At 41.0% G+C, this 20,086-nt stretch overlaps 1 protein-coding gene across 2 annotated transcripts in view; it reads right to left on the bottom strand.

Moving 5' to 3' along the window:
- Positions 1-20,086, bottom strand: part of CTNND2 (catenin delta 2) — a gene marked incomplete at its 5' end in the record, with an annotated part of 778,908 nt that overhangs the window by 363,725 nt on the left and 395,097 nt on the right. For both annotated transcript variants that reach the window (XM_080933837.1, XM_080933838.1), the window contains 3 exons: positions 3,669-3,841; positions 18,324-18,440; positions 18,973-19,007. In XM_080933837.1, the coding sequence (XP_080789963.1) occupies positions 3,669-3,841; positions 18,324-18,440; positions 18,973-19,007 (325 nt within the window). The remainder of the gene's footprint in view (positions 1-3,668; positions 3,842-18,323; positions 18,441-18,972; positions 19,008-20,086) is intronic.

The following is a 20,086-nucleotide window of genomic DNA, read 5'->3' as shown; positions in this document are numbered from 1 at the left end:
ACTTTGTTTCTTTGGGGAGCGGCTTGTGGGATGATATGATGTTTGGCTATGAAAAAATAACCAGCTTTAGAGTGGTTCTTTCATACTGTAAGTTATGTGTACAGCGTTTCAAGTACACACAGAAAAATTCTGCATACATGGAAGCAAGCAAAACCTGGATGCTAGCTAACTTCTTGTTCTTCAACCTACCCAGATGCTGGTATAGTATCATGATGGTGAGTCTCTCTGGTTCTGGCAGAGCCGGGTTGAATTTGGTGAATCCTGGGCTGCAGGGGTAGAAATGATTTCCTGTAGGTAAAGCTCTGCATTAAATCAAGCTCATGGGGACTCTATGCGACAAGGTCAGCCAGGGCAATCCTTCATACTGCCATGCTTTGCTCAGGGCTCGACTGGCTTCTTCCGGCACCCAAAGTGAGTCCTACCAACGATCCACTAAGTCTGGAGTCACTGTGCACATTTCTGAGCCGTGCTCTGGGTGCCTGATCTATGTGTTGTTTTTAATATGCCAGATAACTGTGGCTGGAGACCACTACACTCAGCAGTCCACAGATAGCCAGGTGCCTCTCCCATGTGTTCTTACCCAAACATCTCCTTTAAAACATTCCATAGAATTTATTCTCCTCTCTGACTATCACCCTATTCTCTGTCCACGTCCTCCCTCAGTGGCTATCATCTTTAATGTATTACAAATCTAATATATTATGAATATGTTATATATCATAATCTAATTATCAATACATAATCATTATTATATTAAATATCACAATCTAACACATTATGAATATATTATATATCATAATCTAAATATATATAATAATTATTATATTGAATACTACAATCTATTATGAATATATTATATATAATAATTTAATAACCTATGTAGCATAATCATTACTCTGTTAAATATCATAATCTAATACATTATGAATATGTTCTATGCACTTTGCTTATTTCAAATGTTGATTTTTCTAATTGTCACACTCCCTGGTCGAATAAAAGCTTCCTGAGGACGAGGACAATGTCCATTTTCCATACTTCGTCATCCTAAGAACACAGGTTCAATGCACCACCAGGCACAGTATCAGTGTCTGACGGATCAGTGCAAAATCGGGTAAAAGACCAAGTAAATGGGGAAAAAAGTGTAATTCTATTGGGAGTGCTTACAGGAGCCGACTGAAAGGCCAAAGTTGGCTTAAAAGTGAGCAGACAGGGAGCAGTAATCCACAGCCTTCTTAAAAGCTATGGGAAGTGTTTAATTTGGATGAGCAGAGCCTTTGTGGTACAGGGTGAGCTGCCTGAGAGAGTTCCCTGTGGGTCAGGTTACACTGCTTCCTGGGACAGATGTGCCATCGCAGGGGCAGGGTGGGAGGAGGGGGACAGGTGAGGGGGGATGGCGGGGGGATGGCTGGGGGAGGAGCAGGCAGGGGACAAGCAGGGGCAGGTGGGGGGGGGGTAGGCAACTATCTCCTATCCTCCAGTTTCACTTCATGAATCACCTTAGCATGTGAGGAAAGAGCAGTACCTGTGACTGCTGAGACCCTGAGAAACAATGAGGTCTCCAAGGCCTCCTGAAGAATCTAGGACCTGTCGGTCACTCATCAAGGCCCCGGGATCCTGGGTAAACTAGAGTCTTTCTAAGAGTTGAAACCAGAGTCACAGAAACTCGTGACGCTTTGTGAGCCAGACAGAAACCACTGATAACCACGCTAGAATTACAATCTTTCGAGAGAAAGAATATATACTTTTCAGGTAGTCAGGGGTCTTAGCCACAATTTGGACTTACTAGGCCACATAGCACTTGAAAATAATTGGACATTCACAAAATTAATCTCTCCTGGAGAGAGGCAGCACCATTTAGGATATTGGCGAGACTTATTTTCACATGGGGTTTGTTAAAACAATAGATCCGAGTGAGATGTCACTGAAATGGGACCTAAATGCTCTATTTCCAAGGGGGTAACAGTAATTGTTTGGTTAGATTGCTAACTTTCTGGTTCAAACATTTCTATGCTATTATGTTGAAGTTACAGGTCCAATGGCGGTGTTTGGTGAATCTGCTCTCCATGCAGAGCAGAGCGCTGGGCTCGGCCATGTTTCCAATCCCCAGCAACCACGGAGCTGTGTAGAGTTGAGTTGGTAAACTCCTATCTCACGTCTCAGTGCCTGGTGAGAGTCTTCAGACTTCTTGGTCCTACCTCTCTACCCCACAGTATTTAACACCTACTAAAGTTCTGTCTTGAGTCCTCACACTCATTGGTGTGTTCAAACCACAGCTCTGGTAACTCCAAATACATAGGCGCGTCAGTAGTAAGACTCTGATGAAGCATTCCTAGGAGGCAGAGAGCCGAGTGTTTAAGTCTGTGAACTGCTTTGCAATTCTCTCTTATCTGCATGCTACAGCCCAACGTGCAAGAGGGTAACACCTACAAAACCACAGCGGATGAGGTGGTTGCCTGAGGAAAGAAGTCATTTTTTAAATATGATTATCAGGATGATGTAACATTAAGAAACGGAATGCTCAGTGTCACTTGATTGCTATAGTGGCCACAAATGGCCATTCTAATATAAACCTCTCTGCATACATGATCTAGGCACACGGGGCCTACAAGTCCGACTCTTATACAAGCACCTCTCAGAAAATCAGTAAGAGAGACGAGCCCGAGGCTTACGGAACTCAGCGATGGGTCCTGAACTTGGGTGGGGTTCCTGTTAAACGTGGTACTCAGTAAATAGCAAACAGCCTCATTTCAAAGTTAGGAGTGGTCAGACCTTCATCCCAGAATCAAAAGCATAAAAGTTCAGAATATATTATACAGCTGGAAATGTTCTCAGAGTTTCATTAAAGAAGGAAGATAACCCTCAAATATATTAATTCTGGTGGATTGATTGAATTTATGCTACATACTACATTCAAGTCATAAAAAACAAAAATGTCACACACACACACACACACACACACACACGCACACACATGCACAAACAAACACATTTTTCATTTAGGTGGCATAAAGGTTTTCAAAGTAGAATGCTTGTGTGTGTGTGTGTGTGTGTGTGTGTGTGTGTGTGTTTATGTGTATCTGTGTATGCATACTCTCTGTGCATTAACTCCCCCATGTGTTAGACCTGGTTGCTGCTTTTCACTGAGTTGTTTTTAACTACAGATAACGAATTTATTTACTGAAATTATAAAAATGCCTTAAAGACAAAAAAAATTAAGGCTATATTCCAAAATCCGACTTGACAAAGTGTAATTATTCCTAAGCTTAACACAATTAACCACACAAGTTTACACTGCTCAGGGTTAGCTTCAAAGAATAACTGTATGACTTTTTCTTTAAGGATAAAAACTATTTTCTTTTTACCAGGTGAACTCAGAAATTCAGAATGTTTGATCTGCTAATAACACTGACAGACGTAGATAGGACTATATGACCGTTTGCTTATTCATGCAGCTAAATACACACACCAGAGACACAAGATTCACGACTTGCAGACATACCTAAAGAAAATGTTTCCCATAATACCACTAATATTTTGGTATTTCTTTCCTTCATGCACAGCAAAGGACCTTTTGTAAGTTGTACGACACTCCCAGAAAAACCCATCTGGATCCTGGGTTCCTTGTGCCCCTCTGACTCTGCACCCACACAAAGAGCAACATCACTCACCTGGCTGAAGCCCTGGCCGGCAGCTCGGGCTTGTGTGCTGCGTGCTGGGATCTGAGAAGGGGCCGTGTCACCCAGGGCCAGGGTCTGGTTGCTATGGTAGCTGGCCGGATACTGGAAAGACCCTTCAGGTTTGGAATTGAGCTGAAGTGCACTCTGGGAGAGCAGGCTGGGCCCTGGGATGAAAGTCATTTAGAACAGTCAGTGACAGTCTCAGTGAAGCAGAAATGACATGTATTATTTATTGAGAGTAGCCTAGAATTATCACATGCACATGATTCTGGCCATCTATGCTTTGAATTCTGAGAACTAAAATGACCATATAATTCAGCTCTAACTCTCAGATGAGATTTTTTTTTTTGGGGGGGGGGTGGCTTGAAAGTTCTCTGAGGAGTAGATATTTTCAAATGATCTCATCCTGACCTACATAGAGATATAGCTTATGAGGCAAATTAATCAAGGAGTTATTTTTGGATCAGACAATATCAGAAACATTTGAAATAATGTTAAAAGAAGTCCACCCTTTTGTACATGTTAATTGCATTAATATAATTATAGCCCACTTCATGACTGGCATGCTAAAACACTCAAAGCCTTCTAGCCCGTGACAGATTCTATTGTATAAATAATGATGCAATACCACAGTGCCAGAGAGCAGACAGTATTTAAAATATTAATAGCTGTTCATGCAAAGTAAGATTCACCCTGGTCCCCGAGGACTAGTTATCTTTGCCATCATAGCAACGCTCATCAAGAGAACAAAGAGAAAGGAAGGGTGTTAATACCGGCGCTGTTAACATGACGTGCATTATAGGGGATGAGAAAGGATGCTCACGTCCTGGCCTCAAGATTTAGTTACATTTCGCACGTACGACTTGGCTTTATTTTCTCGTATTCTACTTGCAAGAGCTCACATACTTTGTTTGAGGGGGAAAAAGATGAAAATTCAAACTTAATATTCACTTCAGGAATTTAAACCCTCATGGAGAAGTGAGCACGTACTCACTGGTTTCCCCTGATTGTGTTGGAGAGATGGCTGGTAGAAGAACAGCGGCAGAGAGGCAGGAACTTTCCAATACAGATTTCTTCCTGTTCTGCTTTTTTTTTTTAAAGCAGTGTGATACAAAGCCAGCTCTTTACTCCTGCAGAGTAACAAGACCTAGGGCCTATGACACATCCCTGGGGCATCCCTGATACTTCCTCTGCTTTTTTTTTAAAAAGCAGGATTGTTTCCTGTAAGTAAGAAGCCACCGGTTCCTTATTTGTCTTTAAATGTGGCATTGTTTTTCAAACAAAATCGTAGATTTCACCACGACCGCTCTTGCACAACTGGATTATTTTTAGTAGGATTGGTTCTCAGGAACCTGGTCATTTATGGTCTCTGATTGCCCTCATTCCCTCCTGGCACTTTGAAGCTGCAAGAGCACAACCTTTAAAATCCTGCTTTTGTCCAGTCATAAATTTATCACAAGAAGTGTCAGGGAAGCACAATCGAACCCCTTCTTATCATGTGACGAAAGACATCGTCCCAAGGAGACAATCCGCACCACACGCTCAACATGCTTTCAGCAGCATCCAGAGGGACGTTGGAGTCTGTTTTGACACTACTCTAAGTCTGGTCACCAGGATGATGGTGCCTCTGTGGATAAAGGTGTCCTGCTTGATTCAAGATGCCAGGAGTTCTACACTGATAGCAATGGGGGAAGCACCAGGCATGGCCCAGAGCTGCTCCCTAAGTTCTAGACAATGGGCAGGCAGAGTTCTGGAAAGCCTTTTGGAAGGCAAGTAGAAAAGGTTGTTTGGGGTAGTGAGACATGGGGCTGTCCACCGAGAAGAGACAGAGGGACCCACTGTTAGAGCATTGATGTTTGGTCAAGTGCTTTAGTTCTGGTCCTCAGTGGAGACCAAAACTTGGTGGCAAGAATAGGCACAGTGGAAGAGCAATGGCTTTTCCTTGACAGTCACTGTCTTACTGTGGTACTACATTCAGGAGAGGAGATGGGCTCATAAGAGCCTGCACTGGGCAACCTTCCTCCTACAGCAGTGTACAGACAAGGAAGGTCACAGCAGATGCAACAATCGAGCAGAGTTGGGGTTTCAACCAAGTAAACTGAAAGAGAACCTTTACTTTCACATCACTGAACAAAATCCAAAAAGCACGATGGCCACATGTTGTAATTATTTGCCTTTCAAGAGAATGTGAATCTGCTCCAATGAACTTTCTTGAGTGGCGAGTTAAATAACTTTGTGTTTCATGAATAGATTCATACAATTATCTCTAGAAATGTACAAAAGCTGTTTACACAGGATTTTCAAATAACAGCGTAAGGTTCTTTTGGCAAAGAGGATTTCAATTAAAACTACAGTTTATGTGCTTCTGAGAAATGCATCGTGGGGTAATCAAGCCTGTCCATCTTTTACAGAATCAGTCATGTACTTGATCGATACTCAATGAAAACAAATCAAGATTCTCTATCTCATTATCCTGCTAATACATCTCAAGCCCTGAAACCAAGATGTGCTTTGACATTGGTAATTGCACCAACAAGCAGTATAACATAATATCACAACTCTGACTTGTCACCTGCCAAGGACAAAACGGTCAGGACAATAGTCTAGACCCTGTGTGCTCCTTACGACGTTTGCCACTGTTCACCAGGTTTCATATCAGCAAGATTTATTTATTTTTCCCAGTTTTGGAAACATGTATATATGAAAATGGCTAAAAAAATAATAATCACATAACATCCCTAAATCACTTTGTAATGGAAGTCAAATTTGCATACAAATTTCCATTAGTTGATTAATATGACCGTGCATTGAGGCAGAACATATAAATTTGCCAAAGATTTTAAAGAAATTCAGTTGAGGGATTTAAATTCCATTTCTCTTTTATTTCCTCTAGAACTTCTGGATTTATATGTAGGCTGGCTTGGGCTAGAGGGAAATAAGGGCAGTGATCTTGAGGAAATGGAATGCAAGTTCTGGAGGGTGGTGGGGTGGAAGGCATCAGTGAGGGGGGTGGAGGACGTTTTCTCCTTAAACTCCACAGACGGAAATACTGCCTTCTGTGTAAGTAGCTGCAGTAGAGGACTTCCTAAGTCCCAGCAGCAGAGAAGGAGGATTTTTGCCTTGGTTACAGAAAACTGAAGCCACACTCTGCGTGCATGCTTCTAGGAAACTGTCCCGGAAATTTGAGGTTCCTGTAGAGCTTGCTCATCGGAGAAGGATCCTGAAAATGGTTCAGGAATCAGCTAAGAAGGACTGTTCCTTGCTGGCCAGGAACAGGGGTGGAATGGTTTCTGGGTTAGTTGTGGTCCCGACAGTCTTTTTGTTCTTGGTCTATTCAATGTCCATGTTCTGACAGGACAGAGGGGAAAAATTCCCAGGCACTACTACAGGACTATGGAGTGGGGTGCTAGCGCTTCAACAGGATCTCACGTGTATGAACTGGTCAGAAGAGGGCACAGTAACCTGCCAGGAAAGTTATACTTCAAATTTCCATTGTCCCTGAAACATGAACAGAGAGGGACAGACAGACTTAGAGCTGGCATCTCAGGCTTAGGAGATGACCTGAGTCTCTGACGTCTCTATTTTTCTCTAGGAACAGTTATCCTTTCACACCAAACACTAAGTCTTGTGCACACATCAGAATTTAAGGACAAAAGGACCTTATAAATTGACATTCTCCTCCTGCAGAAGAAATCCTCACTTTCAGATTACACTATTTACGTACTGAACTGCTACTTCCAGGTCCCACCAGGAGCTGGCGGGAGCTCAGAGCCAACTGTTGGTGTAACAAAGTCAACTTCTGTAAATGCAGTCGTTGAAAATGTTATATTTTATATACAGCATTAGGCCCACTTACAGGTTATATTAACAAGGACACTATAATACTAGTCACTTTGTCATGAGATTATCTTTGATCGAGTATGATTTATCATGTACCTATGTTTGCACAGGTCTAAAGAGACCTCAGTCAGAAAAAAATTCCAGTTTTTGTCTGATTTCGCTGAACTTATGTCCCACATACATTAAATCCTAATTAAACTTCACAGTGTGCAATAACACAGAAAGGCCAAGGGCCTCCTAAGGGACATTCACAAGCCATTACTTAAGTCTCAACCATGTTGGCAAAATGATGGGGTATGTGCCTGAAAAACATCAGTCTGGAAGCACAAGTCAGCAGACGTGGGGTGTGTCCTCCGACACATTTACTCGGCCACAGATGCTGATGGTGGTGGTGGTGACAGAATTAACGGGTGTTCTTTACTAGATCGGAAGAACTGTACTGAACGCTTTATACCTATTAACAAATTGAAGTTTACAAGAGTCTCAGCAAGGAGTCGAACACTCAGTCCCTCTGCTGCTGGGGCATCACTGGTGACCCTGGGGCATTCCTCAGCTGACAGTCACTGGTGACCCTGGCTTCAGCACCTGTTTTCACCCGGTGCTGCTTCACAGTTAATCTTTCCAAATTCCGATTTAAAGATTCTTCACGGAAGGCAAGGTTTGCCGTGAACTGCTTTATGCCACAGTAGCATTACCATTTATGATCTTCATTGCCATTATCATCATTATTTAACTAATTGCTCACTCACAAAGCCACGTGATCCGGTAAGAGTAAAATCCAGGCTGGGATTTGCCTTTTTGGAAACCTGTTAATAGTGCTATTTTACACAACACTTACTGCTGTCTTTCAACACCCTTTATGATTTTATGTTTTGGGTGGGTAATGTCTAATGAACTCTTTGGCAAAGCACCCTGATGTAACTATATATATATATACTATATATGTAACAATAATGCATATATACAAACAAACAGACATCTATTGTCACAGCCAAGAGGTGAAAAGCTAAAATTCTTGGCATCAGGAAAACTTGTTCTTGTTTTTTCATCCTGAAGTTTCTTTATCTGGGAACTTCGAGGCTCATTCTCAAATGTCATGTGAGTAAAGATCACCTCCTCAATCCACCTTGCCCTGAATTCTGACAGTCCAGGGAATATTAACCCTGTCTTGCCATGCTACCTTAATTCTATAGACCTCCCACCCCTGAGGAAAAAAAAAAAACGTTTTAACAGTCCATCAGTGAGATGCATGGGTTCTGTATCGAATGATAAAAGGCTCTTGGGAAAAGGGGAAGAAAGCTGAAACTATAGAAACTCGGATGCTCTCGTGGCAACATGGATTAGCAAATGGTGCTTCTATAAAACTGTAGACATTAAAGGTGGTGGCAGGACTATGCTTAGAGGAAGGATAGACTAAAGATTGCCCAGTCCTTGCAGTGCAGAAGAAGGTAATCTGATTCTGAAAATTACAGCTGAAGCTGGGAGACACCAATGTGTAATTGATTGTCCTGAAGCTGTTCATATTTTAATGTTAATTCCACTTCCCTAAGAAGGGCTGGGTAATCATGTGACTTCAACTGAACTTTCCCATTTTAACTAGTAAAATAAAGAAAAGCCAGTGACTGGGCAAGGTGAAGAAGGTAGAGAGGGCTGACAGGTCTGAGGAGGTCAGAGGATGGAGGGTGAATATCCTAGCAACGTGGAGCTTCCCATGGATCAGCTGGACCCAGGTGGGATTGATTGGTGTTAAAAAGCTATGAACATTAAGGATTTTACAGGTCTAATATCTCATATAGAAGGGCAGTTTGTATCTTTGTTTGACGCAATCTTGTGTAGAGGGTTTGTGGATTGAGAGTTGAATATATAAACCTGAGTGAAAAGTAATCGGGCTGTAGAGTTGTATTTATGTGGGATTTTGGGGTACAGAAACACCCTGGGACAGAGGCAGAGAACAGGTGGTAGAAAACCACTAGGGAAGAGAGTTGCAAGGACAAGCTGGGCCTTGGTGTCAGCTCAGACCCGGTGCCAGAGGTGTGAAAGGCTCCAAACTAAAATCGAGTCTGAGGAGTGAGACCTCAGGGCTGATAGAGAGATAAACCAAATTTTTACTTTTTAATATTTGCTGCAACATGTAATAATACATACATGCATGCATACATACATACATACATATATACATATACACACACATATATACATACACGCCTACATACATACATATACATGGATACATGCATACATACATACATATATACATATGCACACACACACACACACACACACACACACACACACACACACACACCCTTATACTTTTAAAGCACCTGCTGATGGAACCAGCACCCAAACTTTTGTACCAAAGATTTCTGAGCCACGGCCATATAGGGAATGTTGTTACTCAGGACATTTGTTCGGAAAGACTTTGAGAGTAAAGTCCCCAAGAGAAAAGTAGGAAAACATCTTGAAAATATTTAACACATAACTGCAGTTAGAGATATCAGTATATTGCTAATGTCAAGTGTTGAAAGGATCTGAAAATTCAAGTGTCAGGTGTTTTCTTTATGTCTATCTGTTAGGGGTCAGCAGAGGATAAATATTCTATTCAGGAGTGTTGCTGAAAGCCATTTAATTAAGAGGCTATTTACAAAGATATAGGCAAGATTAAAGGAGCAGGGGACACTTGTTGAAACTCCAAGGAGTTAACAACAAACTGACAGAAGCTATCACCATCCTTAGACCTGAAGAAACTTGCTGGATCTGGTAGGAACCGGAGTTGAGCAGCAGCAGGCATGCTGTACTAGAAAAAGGCTAATCTTTCTTTCCCAGATTTCCTCCTCCTGACAAATCCACATGCCCAGCTTCCTTGTCAGTAGAAGGGCAGGAAAGGAGTGTGGGGGTCAACAGTTTAGTTGGCACAGTGGCCTCGTGTGTAGGGCTATAGTGTCTGATGTAGATGCCCTTGGTCTAGAGAGAGCACACAGTATGTGGCACTCTTGAATACATTCATCTAATTAATGAAAGCACATCAGATTTGGGGAGTCCCTTGTGATTATTCAATCAGTGGCTTCATTAACTAGAATAGCTGTGAACTAGCTCATGCTAAATCAAACTTGGCATCCTGCCCTTGAGGGCCAGTCTTCTAGCCCCCACTCAAAAGGGACTAGAAAAAACAAGACGTAAGTCTGGAAAAAAACAGTAAATAGAAAGTTACTTCAATACCTGAGCAAGTGAAATTTAACATGTCATATTTAATGCTTTTTTATTTTTATTGCCAAGGATTGAATAAAAATAAATATTGATCTATAGTAATCCTGGCTTCCTAATACCATATTGATCTGTAACTAACTAGCTATACTCACTGTATGTTGTGATAGTTGTAGGTATTTTCCAACTCTACCTCTTAAAAACCACTAAACATTCCTAAACAGTATGTGAAATGTGAACAGTCATTGCCACCCTGCCATTCTCTCGTGGCTGCTGGCTGTCTAATTCCAAGTCTAACAAATGTGTGTCAGTCACTAGAAGGTGGCTTCAGAAACTGTGGTTGCTTTTAGTTAAATGAGACAGAACATATGAGTAACAAGAACAGTTTACTGATAGGTGCCTGGAGCCATTGGCTTCTCAGTGTCCAGAATGGTTTGGCCAGAATGGACGTGGATCCAGAACTTTTGTTTATCTCCTTTGTCCTTGGAGAGACAAACTCAGAGATAAGAGAGATAAGATCTGTGGTATATCAGCCAGGAACTGATAAGAACTCAGTCAATCAAAATCAGAACTAAAATGGGGACAAATATGGAAATCAAAGAACAGCTTGGGAGGAAACAGCATCTACATTAACCAGAAATCAAGTTGTCTCGCGTGTTTCAAAAGAAGAATTATTCTTTTATTTGGCGTACTAATGAATTAAAGCTCTACTAGATCATCTATAATCTTGCATTCCGTGGGTAGCCTGTGAGAGCTCATATATGGGAAACCTCTTTAAAATGTACATCCCACTCAGCAGACAGGACCCACGTAGGTACCATGCGGTGAGGTGACAGGAGATACTCGCATTATCCACTGTGGAGTTGGAGTCTGTTCCTTCCATTTGATTATGAGAATACTTAATTCACATGGGAACCTTTGAGGCATCAAGTTATTAAATGCTGTAAGACACAACACCATATATCTGCACGATTCACAATATTAAAGGTGAGAGGCATTTTGTGAAGTGACTTTTCATAATCCCAGGATGGAACAGCAACAACCAAGAAATAAAGGCAATGAAGATGAAACTCAGGAATCACACTCCTTCAACACAGAAAAGCCGTGGTCAAGGGAGAGAAGGCAGTTTGTTTTCTTTGTTCTCTGGCATGGAGACAAGGTCTAGACTCAACAAGATAGAAAGCCTTAGGCTCTACATGGCTACCTTGTGAACTTTGTCCCTATTTCTTATGATGTAATTTCTCATGGGGAGAGATGCTAATACTCCAGCCACAAGCATGAAGATCTCTTAGAGTACACTTGGGAGTTCTTGAAAGAGGTGGTGTGCACCAAGACTCTACCAGAGAATCCTCAGAGTAAAATTCTTGTCGTAACAATGCTAAGAGATCCGTAATTTTATTTCTCACAACATGACAGTTCAGGGACACTTTCCTGAGACCACAGGGCATAGGATGGTAACCATTCTATAACAGGAACTATTGGCTGACAAGTGTTCTGTTTCAGATACTTCATTGAATGCCACTGCATAGGATCTGTGTTGGTAAAAGCTGTTAGAGGTCCTCCGTAATGATTGGGGGTTTGTGAGACCAACATTGAGAGCTGCTAGAATTGAGAGATGGCAGGCAGCAGTATCTTTCCATGTGAGAAGATATATCATAAGAAATAGGAGCAAAGTGCACACACAGCCATGCATAGCCAAGGCCAGGGATGGGTCCACCATTATGAGACATCATCGCAAACCAGTATGACCCGGATACTAGTCATTTCACTTTTAGATTTAGTTTTAAGTCTTGTTTCTTTCATGACTGGCCTCCATTATTTCTCTGTTTTCGTTTTAAGATTACTGGCCCTCAGTGTTGAGTTTGCTTTTATTAGATACTTAGTTTATAAGGATATATATAGTATTTTTCTTCTTGTTACACAATAGAAATACCTAACAGAGATAAGCCTTTATGAAGAACCTCTGAGGCACTGTAATGTGAAATAAAAACACTGTTCTATGCTTACACTCCACGAGCTACAAAATTCTTTAGCAAAGCACTGCAATCTCAAGTTATGTATTTGACTTTTGTGTGTTGGACAAATATACTTGGCTCAGACCACTCTTTCATGTATGGATCTAAAGGAACAGGCTCTGTTCATTATGTGAGACTCTTACCAGCTTTGGGTCTATGCCTGTGTATAGTGAGGCATCCAAAAGCAACGGGGCAATGATGCCCGTTGGATTTAAGCCAGCTTAAAGGCTATGTATAAGATTTAGCCTTTTTGGGACCATTAAAGTTTTAATTCTCACATAAATCATTGTGCGCATTGGAATCAATTGACCAGGTGTGATATGTATTCTGGATATGGAGACAGAAATGAAATGTGAATGCCTCTCAGCTCATAGAACGGCCTTCTGAACTCTAAGCCCACTTGTGTAACAAACCCCGGATCGTTAGCCTTTAGTTGTTGTGAGGTGGTGGATCTGTTAGACTACTATTTCATCTTTCTATTATTAAATAGTTTATGTATTTACACTTCAAATACAACCCCCTTTCCCCCTCTCCCATCCTTTCTCCTCCTGCTTTTATGAGAATGCTTCCCTTCCCAACTGCCCATTCCCACCCCAACACCCTGGCATACCCCTACAATGGGAAAACCAGCTTTCACAGGACCAAGGGCTTTTCCTCCTATTGATGGCAGACAATGCCATCCTCTGCTACATATGCAGCTGGAGCCCTGGGTCCCTCCATGTGTGCTCTTTGGTTGGTGGCTTAGTCCCTGGGAGCTCTGGGGGTCTGGATGGTTGATGTTGTTCTTCCAATGGGGTTGTAAGCCCTTTCAGCTCCTTCAGCCCTTTCTCTAACTCCTCCATTGGGGTCCCCATGCTATCTCTGAAGATTAGCTGCAAGCATCTATTATTTCTAGAGAACCTCCTCTCTGGAACTCATAAATAACTTACTAGTGAATACTGGGAAACAATAACCAGTTAGCCACACTGCCTTCTACGTGGCTTGGAAATGTTTTCCTACATTTTGCATGGTGACTTTACTCTCAAAGTGCTTCTGAAATTGCTAAGAACAAATGTCCTGAGTAACAACATTCCCCATATGGCTGTGGCTCAGAAATCTTTGGTACAAAAGTTTGGGTGCTGGTTCCATCAGCAGGTGCTTTAAAAGTATAAGTGTGTGTGTGTGTGTATGTGTGTGTGTGTGTGTGTGCGCGCGCGCGCGCGCTTGCGAGTGCAATTGCATATGTATATTTGCATGTGTTTATTTTAATGGCCCAAATTAGAAAATAGCCAAAAGTAATTAACATCCCACGGGACAAATAAGTTATATTTTTACAAAGGAAGTCTATTTACTACTGGTAAAATTAAGTACTGTTTGCAACAGAATGAACAAATATCACAGTCAGGACCCAGAGCAGAACATACCATGTGAGTGTGCTTGTCTAGGACCCAGAAATCAGATAAAGGTCTGAAGGCAGTGGTCAGTTTGACTTTCTGTGTTTGCTCTAGGTACTGTTTTCAAAGCGGGATGCCAGAGCTTAGGAGAAAATCTCAGTTGCCTTTCATCAGACTATTCAGTACTTTCTAGAAAGTTAATAATCTTCCCAAAGACACAGAGCAAGCACAAATCATATCTGCAAAAACTGTCTAACTGCCCTGTCATGCACACAAGCAAAGCATCATGCCTTTTGTGGAGGGCTTTGGAGCACATACTGCAAGAAACTTGTTCAGACATGCTTTGAATGCCCTTTAAGTCTATCAGAGCTTCTCAATGGAGACAGTAACCATGGTTATTGTTCCAGTAAACGGCCCTGTGCACGTGCCTGCTCTCATTTCTCTTTCAACTGTTTTCATTTTATGTTCTTTGGCTTCTGGAAGACTTTCACCATTTCCATCTTTCTTGCTTGCTGCTTTTGTTTATTTAGCTTGTTTTTAAATTATGTTTACTTAACTGTATATCTGTGCGTTTCTGAGTGAGAATGTGCATGTGAGTAAGCAGGTCCCTACAGAGTACAGAAGACAGAGTCGGGTCCCCTGCCATGGAAGTATTGGCAGCTGTAAGCATCCTGCCTTGGGTACTGAGAGCCAAACCCGGGTCCTTCACAAATGATGTGTGCATGGTCCGCTACTGTCCTTTCTCTCCAGCCCTTATTTCTATATTTTAAAAATGAAGTTTATATTTCCATGGAATAATGTTTATTTATGAAATATTGTTTTCCTTTTTTAAATACCACATATTTTTTTCATCTGAGTCAGCACTATCCAGGATATTTCCTATACACAGTTACAACATTATGGTATTTACTATCTTATTTGCTTTTAGTTTTAGTGAGTTGTCTTCGGCAAATATAAACTTTTAGTTTGATGTTTTTATTTTGTCAAAATTTCTTAATTAGAAATTTTTATATTCAGATAAACAAGTGTTGAGAATATATTCATAAAATACTTAGTTTTTTTTTTTTTTTTTTTTTGTTGATTTAGATGGGATCTCATGTAGTCTACCTGGCCCCAAACTTGCTCTGTGGTTCTGACATTCTGTTTCTCCTGTCTCCATATATCAGGAATTGAGATTCTGATGTGCACCATCTTGGGGGACTGAAGCCTGGGCCCCGTGTGTGCTGTGTGAGCAGTCTGTCAATGGGGCCACTTCAGGAGCTCTGGTCATCTATTGTAAGGCTTAATTTTCTTTTACTTGTCTTTGTTTTTCTGTTAGTTTTTTGTTTATTTTAGCTTTCTATCTAAATATGCATTGAGGAGGCCAAAGTAATACTTTATATTTTGAGATTATAATTACATCACTTGGCCTTCCTTTTCCTTCTTCCAAATCCTCCATTATCTGCTTCCTTGCTCTGCGGGCCTCTGTCTCCATTCCTTATCTTTACATACAGTGTGCAGACATGATATTCCCAAATAGAACCTGCTCAATGTAGACTGTCTGGCAGCCTTTTGTATTTTGATGTTAATTCCATTTCCCCAAGAAGGGCTGTTCCCATTTTAATTAGTAAAATAAAGGCAGGAGCCAGTGATTGGGCAGGGGAAGGGAGGTGGAGACAGAGGGTCAGAGGGTAGGGAAGGGGAGAGCAAGAGAGAGAGAGAGGACCAAGATGGAGACTGGGAAGGATGAACTGGATCCGGGTGGACTTAACTGGTGATAGGTAACTATGAACATTTCAAGGATTTTATAGGTCTTTTATCTCATATAGAAGGGCAGTTTGTATCTTTGTCTATTTGATGTAATCTTGTGCTGTAGAGGGTTTGTGGGTTTAGAGTTTGATTTATAAACCTGCGTGAAAAGCTGTCGTTGGGGTAAAGAAGCACGCCGGGATGGTAATTCCACACGGGATGGAGGCAGTAGGGCAGGCGGAATGAACCCTCTGAGAAGGGAAGCCGTGCTGAGAACACAGACCGAGGGACGGAGTCCATTCCCCCGGCTCCATGCCAGAAGCGGCGCCTGCGGACTGAGACCAAGCGGCCTTTAAAGAGATAAGCCAATTCTATTTTTAATATTTACTGCAACAGCTCAGTCTGTATAATATTATGTGTGTGTGTGTTTTCAGGGTTGACCATCTAATTTTCGTTCTAGCACCCAGGCCTTATGCTATTCTATTCTGTTCCTCTTCGGTCTCAGGTTTATCACATCTTCATAAGAAGAGCCCCCCTCACAGGCCTCTTCGAAACCCCGTCTTTCTTTCTTACTAACTTCCATCCTATGTTAACAGTGTTTTGTTTAACTCTGCGCTCCCTGCAACTGCTAGCATAAATGTGTCTACTCTTTTAATTTTATTAAAAGAAATTATATATAATATATATAATAAAAAATCACTTATTTCGCTGATCTTGTTTCATATAAACACAATGTGACAATCTTAATTTTGTTTACCATGTAACTGAGTTATTGTTATTTTTAGAAGATGATTTGGTATGCTTACAGAAACACTGGGATTCATAGAATAGGCTCAAGCCTGTTTTAGTTCACTTGCTTCTTACTTTTCTCTTTCATTTGTCTTTTCTCTGCTTTCTAGTTATTCACTGTTAACCTTCGTACACTCGTAACCAAGGATGCCTCTCTATTACATGAAACGGAGACGTGTATCCCCACGCCCTCCTCTGAGCAAGAAAACATACCTTGCTGCATGCTGCTCTCCTTACTCTGTAAAAACATATGTGTGTTTTTCAAATATTAGTCAAACACATGTTACCATCAAAAAGCCGTGACAACTGTGTATCTTGACATATAAATATGGAGATCAAGTGTAATGCCAACCGTGCATCTAATTTTATGAGTATGTCTAAATGCAGGGATTTTGCTTTGGACATGCCAGGGTATGTACGATGACTTACTACCTTAACCCTGGCATTACATGCACTACAGTGAAATAAGCCAATAAATTAAAATTTTTTAAAAACGGCTATGATATGTCACTCTCGCGTCTTCTCTTTTTATGGCAAACCTTGATGCGCATTCAAGAAAGTTTTATTTTATTTTATCCTTTTTAGATGCTTCACTGACTTCTTTTATCCTGGCATTACCAAGATAATGTGCTTTTATGATCAGCGTGACACAGTCATTTGTGACATTTTATCAGAGTCAGTCCACACAACTTTATAATTTATTAACAATGGGTTTATTCTATTGCCTGCACTCTTTATTTCTCAGCTTTAACCTCTCTAGAGGGAAAGCACAACAATGAGTAATAAACAAATCTGTAAATATTAAGGAGATAGTACAACTTGTTAAGTATGTTCATGGAAGGTTGTTGTATGTTTCATAGTCAAAAGTAGTCAAGAGTGATTACATTATGTGGGAAATCAATCTTATTATTTATTTGCAGATCATGAAGGACTCTACCAACAATGATTGGTATGTGGACCAGTTCATTTCAAGGCAGTCATTGTGCTGGTTAAACCAATACATACAGGTTTGCAGAGTATATTTGTCTAGAAGCGGAAAATCTGTTGAAACACCTAGATTCTAACCACTGAGTCAGGACCAGCTGACTCATTAGTTAGTGTGGACAGCATCCTTGAGACCTGAGAGAAGTCCCTACATTGTTTGGCTTTTATGAGCTGGCTTGTGGGGCTGCTTGAAAGAACAGTCTGCATATCTGACATTTGTTCCCCAGTTGGTGGTTGTGCCTGGGGAGGCTTAGGCCAGGGAGACTAGCTGAAGAAATTGTCAGTCAGCAGACCTTGGGAGGGTATAGGCTGGCCCCACTTCCAGATTGCCCTCTGTGCTTCCTGATGTGATTATAACATGTGACCAGAGAACTTTCTCCTATGCTTGCCTACTACCCTGCCCTCCGCTCTGCTATCATGGTGTTTTACCAGAACAACAAACACTACTGGCCTAACCTGTAAAGGTATTATGTTTTGAAAAGTCACAGTACTCTTGTTTCCGTTTCCTTCCTTTTCAGTGGGGTTGGTGAATGTGGGGTTGTAGGTGTTAGTTTGGAGAGAGTTTGCCCAGTCTGAAGCTTACTTTCCATTCGAAGCCCTGTACAAGTAGGAAGTGAAGACACATGCCTCTAATCCCACCATGCAGAGATGGAGGACTTTGGACCAGAGGTTTGAGGTGTTCTTGGGACACAGGACTCTGCCCTTTGACTTACTTTCACTTGTGGAGTAATCCTGCGGGTCAAGAATGCCTGACTCCTGCAGAGAGCGGATACAGGAGTCCACCAGCTCAAGACCTGTTGTAAGTTCATCTTCGATGTCTTTTTGTCCATCTGAAAGGAGATATAGTAAAGCGGTAAACATGGTAGGTTAACATTTAGATCAGTGGTTGTCATCCACTGGGATTCTAATGACTCTTTCCCAAGGGATGCAATATCAGATATCCTGTACATGATTTACATTATGATTCATAACAGTAGCAATACTAGAGTTACAAAGTAGCAATGGAATAAGTTGATGGCTGGGGGTCAGCATAGCATGAGGAACTATACGGAAGGGTCACAGCATTAGGAAGGTTGAGAAGCACTATTTCAGGTTATCATTTAACATTCAAACATCACCTCTATTGGACAACACATTTACAAGCCTTGACATCAAGCACAGAAACTTAAGTTAATCATGTGTATCTTTGGAGAAGATTAAGTTACCAGAAAACTAAGGGCAGTTAACCCCCTCACCCCCAAATCACTTAATTTTTACGTTTTTTCCCCCTAATTCACTTTTAGAAATCTGAAGTTCATACTAAATTAATCAGTAGAGGTACACATAGAAGAAGTGAGATGCTATCAAGAGGTCATACTTTACCTTGTGTCTGCCAATGAAACTGCTCTCCTGCTGAACTGCAAGAAAGAAAACACACAGCTATAATGGGGTAGTTAGCAAAGACTGTCATCTAAAACCAAGACACACAAGGCCTCAGAGGAGAGCTGAATTCCTGGAACCCTTCTCAGTCCTCACAAAGCAGAGGGTCCACTGAGATGGAATCCTAATTTTCATTATTTGCTGTATATTCCGTTTTGATTTGCAGGTAATACCGTGTTATAAATGGACGTTGCTCAGTCATTTTCATAAAGATAGCTCTTTTTTTTTTTTTCACAAATCCAATCCATTAAGCAATAGCTTATGGATAATTTAGTTTGACTCAATTTTAGTTACTTTAAAATAACTAAAGTTTGCACAGTATTAGACATTGTAAAGTAGCCTAATTTAAAAATTACATCCCTTTTTATTAAAAACAAGATAAAAACATTTTCACCTTCACTTCAACATTTCCTATGAGTCGTCCTTTCTAGTTGATTGCTGTGACTTAAATAAGGTGACTGAAAATCATAACGTGCTACCACCAACTGAATATGTAATTTGAAATTCTCTTTTAACAACCTATCTTATCAAAATGATAGAGCCAAGAATTGTTCATATCTATGAATATATCTATGGTTATATGCATATATGATATGATGATATGCCTATGACATTTCAGAGTAGGCCTACATAGATGACTGGTTTATTTTGCATGAGTTGTTGTATATAAAATGGATTAATACATTTAAATTTCCTAGGTGTGAACAACTTCCTTTGTATGTTCTTCTAATGGCGACACCATTTTCTGTCGATATGTGACAAGCAGTAAGAACAGCGGTGACAGACACCATTTGACAATGGCGTTCTACATGCATTTCACCAGATCTTTGCCTGGATCAAGCAGTTTCTGTGAATAGCTCATCAGCCCTTTAACAGCAAGTGGGTCTTAGACCCTTAATTTGTACCTTAGAGGCAGCTTCTGAATACATTTGTGTGGGAAAGGGGAATGCTGGTCTAAATCAGCACTCAGAAAAGCCATGATTGATGTAAATGAGAAAGGTCCCTTTAGAAATGAAGGACTATTATAGGGTGTCTTGCTCCTGAGCCAACTCAGATT

Source organism: Micromys minutus (assembly GCF_963924665.1).
Source record: "Micromys minutus genome assembly, chromosome: 20".
Lineage (NCBI taxonomy): Eukaryota > Metazoa > Chordata > Mammalia > Rodentia > Muridae > Micromys > Micromys minutus.
Note: the sequence above shows the minus strand (reverse complement) of the source record. Positions and strands in the feature narration are given on the sequence as shown.